This window comes from Drosophila arizonae, chromosome 6 (genome assembly GCF_054131065.1).
Source record: "Drosophila arizonae isolate 15081-1271.41 chromosome 6, UAZ_ARI_1.0, whole genome shotgun sequence".
Classification (NCBI taxonomy): Eukaryota; Metazoa; Arthropoda; class Insecta; order Diptera; family Drosophilidae; genus Drosophila; species Drosophila arizonae.
This window is the reverse complement of record NC_142926.1, coordinates 693,506-702,182: the sequence shown is the minus strand read 5'-3', so window position 1 is coordinate 702,182 and position 8,677 is coordinate 693,506. Positions and strand designations below refer to the sequence as shown.

General features: G+C 36.8%; 1 protein-coding gene and 1 long non-coding RNA gene across 2 annotated transcripts; one reads left to right on the top strand and one right to left on the bottom strand.

Annotated features, from left to right (window-relative positions):
- Positions 1 to 2,798: 2,798 nt before the first annotated feature.
- On the bottom strand, positions 2,799 to 4,841 carry ND-49 (NADH dehydrogenase (ubiquinone) 49 kDa subunit). Its single transcript, XM_018013760.2, has 6 exons — positions 4,630 to 4,841; positions 4,427 to 4,548; positions 4,255 to 4,364; positions 3,966 to 4,167; positions 3,659 to 3,846; positions 2,799 to 3,600 (listed from the first exon to the last, which is right to left on the bottom strand). The coding sequence occupies exons 1-6, from the start codon at positions 4,737 to 4,739 to the stop codon at positions 2,911 to 2,913; spliced, it is 1,422 nt and encodes a 473-aa protein (XP_017869249.1). The 5' UTR covers positions 4,740 to 4,841; the 3' UTR covers positions 2,799 to 2,910.
- Positions 4,842 to 4,923: 82 nt separating this feature from the next.
- Positions 4,924 to 6,579, top strand: LOC149268306 (uncharacterized). The gene is made up of 2 exons (XR_016270784.1): positions 4,924 to 6,382; positions 6,434 to 6,579. It is a non-coding gene; the product is annotated as an uncharacterized LOC149268306 (long non-coding RNA).
- Positions 6,580 to 8,677: the final 2,098 nt, after the last annotated feature.

Below are 8,677 nucleotides of genomic sequence, written 5' to 3'. Positions count from 1 at the left end.
TACGAATTAAGAATTCATCCACAATGTTAAATACAGCGAAAATCGGTTAAAGCTAATAATCTGTAGAAGTAAATCAAGACAGCTTGTTAGAACTATATATATATAGAAAGCTATTCAAATTTCAACGTAAATATAAAAATGTTTAAAAAAAATTGTTAAAGCTTCTAGAAAAATATGTTATATAAAATTAAAAAAACAAGTCTTAAAATTAAAACAATTGAAAAAAAAGTTTATAAAACAAAAGTTTCAATGTGATCACGTAGTATAAAGCAAAACAAAAAACAAAAAAAAAAAAACTTATTAGGTAACTAAATACAACAAAAATGCATAGCAAAATATTTAAATTTATATATATATATATATATATATATATATATATATATATATATATATATATATATATATATATATATATATATATATATAATTATAAATACGCATATATAAAAAAAAGTATATATATTAAAACCTAGAGTTATTTAAAATCATATTTTAGACTATTCAATGGATATACTAAACATAAAATATAATACAAATGGGTATAAAAATGTATGCCAGGGCTACAGCAAACACACGATATGCGCGACAACATTTAATTATAAAAAATACGTTTATATAATAGTAAATTAATCTTCAATGTTGTTTGCCATATTCAGATTTTAAGAGATTTTGTGAAAAACTTCATGATAAAAATAAAGTTAAAACATAAACAAAAAATGAAATAAAAGATCTGGTTATGCAATCTATATAAATAAAACAAAGTCGTGTTATGTGTTACAACACTTATAACTCGAGATCTGCTGGACCAATTTTCATGGTTTCTGATTTGTTGGATTTGTCTCCGTCCCGATTAGGAGAGTATTTTTATACTCATTCACGAAAGTGAATTAGTATATTGGTTTTGTGCAATGTCCGTCTTGCTGTCCGTCTGTCCATATGAACACAATCTATTTCGGCGCTATTGAAGCAAGAGACTTGAAATTTGGAACACATACTCGTGTATATCTCCGATTTATAAAGTGTTAAAATTTTCCCGATCCGCCCTCTAGGGGCGTGGCAAATCGGAAAATGCATTTTCCGATATGCCAGAAATCATGTTAGTTGAAGAGCTAGAAAGCTGAAATTTGGTATGTAGGTCCGCGATCACGAGCTATGGTGGATATATTTCCGCCCATTGGGGGCGTGGCAAATCGGATAAGACTGTATCTCCAAGAGTTTTACAGCTAGAGAGCTGAAATTTTGCACGTCAGCTAATGCTATGATGCTATAAAGTCTAAAGACAAAATTATATGTCTACGCTCATTAGGGGCGTCTATTCGTGGGAATTCGAAGCTTCCCGAACCAGTGCTCTTCTATTTCCTTAGGAAATCACTTGATTATTGCCTATATAGTTTTCCCATAGTTTTCCTTATTTTTAAGGAAATTTTCCTGTCTTTTTACCAATTTTATGGTAGCATAGCCCAGATCTAAAGAATGCCTCAATCTTTGATTTTCAACCAAAGATAAAACTGTTTCTTTTCCCACACTATAAATATATTGAATACTTTGAGGTTCACAAAAAATTTGGTGAGTGTCATTTACAAAATAAGCAAGATAATTATAATTGCATTTGGGGGCGCTAATCTGATGACGCAAAATAAGTGCACGCATTCTTTGCAAAAATAAAGAAGAATAGAAAAACGCGCGCTTTTTTTTTTGGTATGAGAGACATCTCATATGATGATAATTAAATCAAAACAAAAACTAAGAAGTTGCCTGCAATAGGCAAAGAGAAAAAAGTAAAAGAAGACAAGTAAGAACGTTGCAGTCGGGCGTTACCGACTGCGGAATACTCATTCACATCCCATCAGCAATTTATTAGTTAAGTTTCGCTGTAATACTGTAGAAAATGTACTTGTAGTTTTTCCCGATTTGCTACGCCCCTACTGGGTGTAGACAACTCATTTTTGATTAGTTCTTAGAACGAAATAACGGTACCCTTATTGCAAAGTTTGAATGATTACCCTAAAAAAATGTGAAAATTACAGGGTATTTCCGATATGCCACGCCGCTAAAGAGGCGTAAAAATTATTTTTGGGTCATCGATAGAGAAGGTTACTGGTAACTTAACTATCTAAATTTGAAGCTTCTAGCTATTATACATTAGGAGATATCAGCTTTTGCGGTTTGCCACGCCCCCTGTGGGCGGACATATATTAAGAAAACTTTTTGGTCTTGGGGGATCAGCCCGAGTATAAATACAAAATTTGATTTGGTCTCTGGCATCAATAGTGTCCAAAATATAGCAGAATTTAAAAAATCACTATATCTTCAGGGCCGATTTGCCACGCCCCTAATGGGCGTGGACTTATAATTTTATTATAGCATCATAACATTAGCTGACCTGACGTGCAAAATTTCAGCTCTCTAGCTGTAAAGCTCTTGGAGATACAGTCTTATCCGATTTGCCACGCCCCCAAAGGGCGTAGATATATCCGCCATATCTCGTGATCTTGGGTGGTCGATGCGGATTTATATTCCAAATTTCAGCTTCTAGCTCTTTAATTAATATGATTTCTGGCATATCGGAAAATGCATTGCGCTCATACGGACAGAAGGACGGACAGCAAAACCATGCACAAAACCAATATACTAATTCACTTTCGTTAGAGTGTAAGGGTGGTGCTAACCTGATGACGCGCAGTGTATATACTAACTTACTTTGTGGGGTCTACCACGCCTCTTTGTATCTGTTACATACTTTTAACAAAACCATTATACCCTGATTTCCTTTTGCAAATGGGTTTGAGGTATAAAAATCTGTGGTATCCCGTGAGTTTATTAAACGTGATTTGTTTTTTTTTTTTTCAATTTTTCTTTTACAGTAAATATTTTTATTTCAAACTATTAACTAGTACGCAGCAGAAACAGTTATCGGTCGATTTCGCCAAAAACAACGTCCAAGGTGCCGATAATAGCAACCACATCGGCTAACATATGCTGCTTACCAATTTTCTCTAGCGCTGCCAAATGGGCAAATCCTGGTGCCTTAATCTTGCAGCGATATGGACGGCTTGAGCCATCTGATATCAGGTAAACACCAAATTCACCCTTTGGTGCTTCGATTGCCGTATAGGTGGCCCCTGGTGGCACCTGATAGCCCTGGGTGAATAGCTTAAAATGATGAATTAGAGCCTCCATGGATGTTTTCATTTCGCTGCGAGATGGTGGTGTCACCTTCGCATCATCGGTCTTCACCTCTCCAGGTGGCATTTGATTAAGACATTGATCGATGATGCGCAAGGATTGACGCATTTCTTCAATACGACACAAATACCGATCATAACAATCTCCTTTGGTTCCGATCGGGACATCGAAATCAACAAGATGATAGGCATCGTAGGGCTGTTGCTTGCGCAAATCCCATTTGATGCCAGAGCCACGTAACATTACGCCACTAAATCCATAGTTGAGCGCCTCTTCGGCCGAGACAATGCCTATATCTTCAGTACGTTGCACCCAGATCCGATTTGTGCTCAAAACATCCTCAACTTCATCCAAACGCTCACCAAACTTCGATGCGAACTCATATATATCATCCAGAAGACCTAAAGGCATATCCTTTAAAATAAATCGACCAATTATCTTATTAATACATATAGCGATTAATTAATATTACTAATGAAACTCCACCGGGACGTATGTAGGCGGCATGCATACGTGCTCCCGAAACTCGCTCATAGAATTCCATCATCTTCTCACGTTCTTCAAACAGCCAAAAAAATGGAGTTAGTGCACCCACATCTAATGCATGAGTTCCAACAGCCATTATATGATTGAGAATTCGAGTTATCTCAGCGAAAAGAGCTGCAAAAAATAAAATAAGATCAGGGAAGACAAGAGAATAGAACATCTATAGAGAATGATATATGAGCGGAGCTGAGTCGTCGGTCTACCCTTAACAATCGTTGCACGCGACTACCTACTTCTTATATACTTGGCACGCAGTGGCACGTCAATGTTTAGAAGTTTCTCCACAGCTAGCGAATAGCACTGCTCGTTGCACATCATGGAAACATAGTCCAAGCGATCAAAGTATGGTAGTGCTTGAGTGTAGGTCTTGTACTCGATTAACTTCTCGGTACCACGATGTAGAAGGCCAATGTGGGGATCAGCGCGCATCACAGTCTAGCAGGTAACAGCGAAAAAAAAAAAGAAAACAAACAAAACAAAACAAAAATAGAGAAACACACTGGACGAATATTCAGACATTACCTCGCCATCCAGTTCTAGCACCAGTCTCAAGACACCATGAGCAGCCGGGTGTTGAGGTCCAAAATTTAACGTCAGATTGCGCACAGATTTCTCAACAGGCACCACTTTGCCTGTTGCACACAAAAAATTTGTATATATGTATGTATTTGGAAAAGCATTGTATATAACGTACTGTTCCATGGGGGAACCTTCCAAAGGGAGGTCACTTCATCGGGATACATAACTGCGCCGCTAAATTGCTTCATGAATTCAGGATCTGGATACCATTTTGCAGCACCGCGATATTGGTTCGAGCTGGTCGAAGGATATAAGTCGAAAAGTTTGTAATCCATTTTTTCCAGATAGAGAGGTGGTTATGTAAGTAATGTACTTCACCTCAAGCTGCTGCTTCCACCTGCTGCTGCTGATGTTAATGCAATAGAGGATTGTGCTTTAAACAGTTGTGCCCCAACGCCTAGAGAGCGTTTTAAACTCAGAGACAACATTCTTAAAAAAGTTGACTAAGCTTCTTTTTTTTAAAAGCAGAGCTATCAAAGCAATGGAAGGCTGAACAGCTGTTGCGTTGTAGCACTAGTGCTGCAAAAATATCGGATCGGTATCGCTGTAATCGATATTTTAAAACTTTGGGAAAACATCGATATGGCTATCTTAGCATCGATATATCGAAAAATTGTTACTTTGGCGTTGACTTTGACTGTGTAAGAACTCTAACATCGATATGGCTATCTTAGCATCGATATATCAAAAAATGTTTACTTTGGCGTTGATTTTGACTGTTTAAGAACACTAACCAGTGGCACTGACCAAACAACACATAGACTAGACATGTAGAGCAACGTTTTTCCACGCCGCAACATCTGTCTAGAAAGTCCCGGCCAACTTCGTATTCGCTCGGCTTGGTATTGGATGGCTCAGGAAATGAAAGATAGCACGACGAAATCAGTGCGCTCTAGACAACTTAGAATTGTGTGAACGATTTTGGGTTTGACCAGAAGAGGCGCTTTTATTTAAGTAGCTGACTAACTAAAATAACAAGTGCACTTCCTATTACATATATAGGTATTTTTTAATTGCATGATTTTGACATATTTTGACATCTAACAGATGCACCCTTTAAAATGGGTCCATTTAGCCAGTATATGTATGTATGTACATACACATGCTTCTTATTAAAAAGGTAAATTTCACCTGTATATGTGCAGGTACAAGGGATCGAAAATCGCATTCCAATTTGGCCACAGCGATTGATCAGGTACTACATTTTTAGCAAATATCATTCTCATAGGCAAATCCACGACCATTGAAACAAAATCATCTATTTAAATGTAAGCGCGCCTCTTCAATTAAAACCCAAAATCGTTCACACAATTCTAAGTTGTCGTAGGCACACGTCAATGCTCATGTCGCATGCATACACATATAAACATACACTCACGCACATACATATAAAGGCACTAAAATGCTTCTACAATGATTACCCCATCATTTGTGAGCATCGCGGCCCCTGCGTACACACGATCAAACATATTTCTGTAAGTGCGAGCACTTCACAAGATCGACCAAATTCAAATGCTAGGATTTCAAATTGCTACAGCCAGCAAGGGCTTTGCACACAGGCATACAAATGCTCATAGTACATGTAGCATACTGTAAGTGTGTGTGTGCATGCTCGTCGCGAAAACATTTTCATTATGCGCACCAACGCTTTCATACTCTTCCGACAAATAATAACGAAAACGCATGGCAAACGGCTTAAAGAGTTCGGAATACTCTTCACATAGAAGGGAAGGCATGGGTTCTTGCTGCGAAGAAATTTCAATTTTCGTGAGCTGCTGCTTGTGCTCACAATGTGAGCCTCACATGCATACATACATATACACATTTGAGAGAGCAGAGAGCATCGAGAGAGAGAGAGAGCAAGGAAAACATTGAGCATAGAGGGATCTTTTGTTCAACATTTGACCATCTCGGTCGAGCGCATGAAGCGAAATGATTGTGCTTTCGTATTTTTTCGTAGCCCGAACCCAAAAATGGAGGAGCCGAGCAAATACGAAGGGTCTGGGAGATAACTCCCGAAAAAAAGTATGCAAAACGCTTTACACTACTTGTCCGGTCTATGTGTTCTCTGGTTAGTGATTATACACTATTGCAATTATATGCATTAATTTTAAATCTTCAGTGTTTGGCGCGTATTGGATCGATGGCCACATACGAGGCTAGTGAAGAGGGCACGAATTGCATACTTGACAATGCCTTCAAATGTTTGGAATAAAAAAGAAAAAAAAAAACAAAAACAAATTAAATAAAATAAATTTATATATTTCCTGTTTCCTGTCCTTTTTTTATTTTCAGCCTTTTTTGTATTTTCTGGACATATTTGCCCTTAAAAAAAAAAACACAAGTAAGAAAGCTCTAGTCGAGACTGCTCGACTACGAGATCCCCTGAACCCTTCGAGCAATAGTTATTGCAATAATTTTTTTTGCGTATTTCTGCTTACACAAGAAACACGCACACACACAACACACATATACACACAAGCACCCACGCATCAACACGCATGGGCTGCAGTGTGCGCTTACTATGAGAACTTTATTGTTTAATAACTTTTTTTGTGGACATACGATCTTCATGAAACTTTTAGATCGTAATTATAACAATAATATGCGTGCATTTGCTAAAGCACAAGTCTCTTTTACAAAGGTGTGGTTGGGGTGGTTGATTTAGGGGTGGGGGGGGGGGGGGGGGGGGGGTAAATTTCAACAAAAAGCGAAATTGTATAAAATGCATATAAATATACATTCAAAATTGAAGACTGTAGCTCTAAAGATGTAGGAGATATAATTTTATAACTGATTTTCGACAAGGGTTTTATCGATAAAAATCGGGATGATTTATCGATTTTTAGTGATAAATTCGATGTCCGCGCTGTAAGTACGGACATTTTAAAAAATTGGAAGTCTCTAGCTCTTATATCTTCTGAAATCGGCGCGTTCATACATACGGACAGGGCCAAATCGACTCAGCTCGTCACCCTGATCAAGAATATATATACTTTGTGGGGTCTGCCACGCCTCCTTCTGCCTGTTACATACATTTCAACAAAACCATTATATTCTGATTTCCCATTGAAAATGGGTTCAGGGTATAAAAATTATAGTACCTGATCAAACCCAGTGGGCATAATGGGATGTGTTTTTGAACCCTTGCACTTGTGCATATATATGCAGGTCAATTTGAACCTTTTTTAAAAAAATGAATTTGTCTATCCGTATCCGTTACATGTCATAAAGTTTCACTCAACTTCCATAACGAACGGTGCTATCGTTTGATCTTCAGTATTTATCATATTGTTGCGAAACGAGCAAAAATTTATAAAAATATTTCTTAACACTATGGCTGAAATGAGTGCTACATTGAATTCCAGTGTTGCTGTGAACAATTTAAGCATGCAAGAAAAAGTTCCGTAAATTTTCCAGTTAAATTTTTTTTCGTTTCCATCAAATAAAAATAATTTCAACAAATGGATTAAAGCGTGCAATTTACCCAATAATTTCAACCGGAAAAGAGCAAAAATATGCAAACGACTACGAGATCTCCTGAAGCCATCGAGCAATTCATATTTCAATAATTCTTCGCCCCTTTCTGCTCACACAAGAAACAACACATACACATACACATACACGCACACGAGTCTCTAGCTCGTATAGACCGACAGACAGACGAACCGGGCTAAATCGATTCAGCTGAACGTTTTGATCTGGAATATATATACTTTTATACCCTGATTTCCCTAGTCAATGGGTTCAGGGTATAAACCCTGGTTATATTTCAGGCTACTCTTAGAATTTGATCTAGCTATTTCTAACAGGTTTGAAAGGGTAATTTAGCATTTTCTTGCCCGGAAAAGTTGGCAGCACTGAATGTGTTCTCTGGTCAGCGGTATAGCTGTTACTTGCTTTGTCAGACAAATTTATCGAATGTAAAATCAACGTTATGAGACATTATGTAAACATATCGCTAACTCATTATAGTAAACAAGTTTACTTATATTTAAATATGTAGACAGTTTAAATTCAATGACAATCTGACTAGAGGTAGCGAAACAATAATTAACCTTAAAATAATACTAGAAAATACCCGAAACCTTAACATAATATCTTAACCTTAAAATAATACTAGAAAATATCCGAAAACAATTAGAATTATTATTGATAATCACATAATTATAGCTAGTGATCGATTCGGTTCCTTTCTTTAACAACGTTCGATAAATACTTTTATCAAATGAATAACAGTTATTCATTCGTAAAATTTGTTTGCTTTATATTATTTGTGCAAATTCAGTATTTGCAGTATTTTTTTTAGAGACGCATAGAGGTAGTTCCGTGAAATAAACATGTAACTAGAAAATAATTGTACAAA

Excerpts from the sequence above, each read along its gene's own strand:
- ND-49 (XM_018013760.2), bottom strand. The coding sequence starts at position 4,739 with ATGTTGTCTCTGAGTTTAAAACGCTCTCTAGGCGTTGGGGCACAACTG. Across the intron at positions 4,549-4,629 it reads GGTGGAAGCAGCAGCTTGAG|CTCGAACCAATATCGCGGTG; the intron begins GTGAAGTACATT and ends TCCTTCGACCAG. Across the intron at positions 4,365-4,426 it reads GAAGGTTCCCCCATGGAACA|GCAAAGTGGTGCCTGTTGAG; the intron begins GTACGTTATATA and ends TGTGTGCAACAG.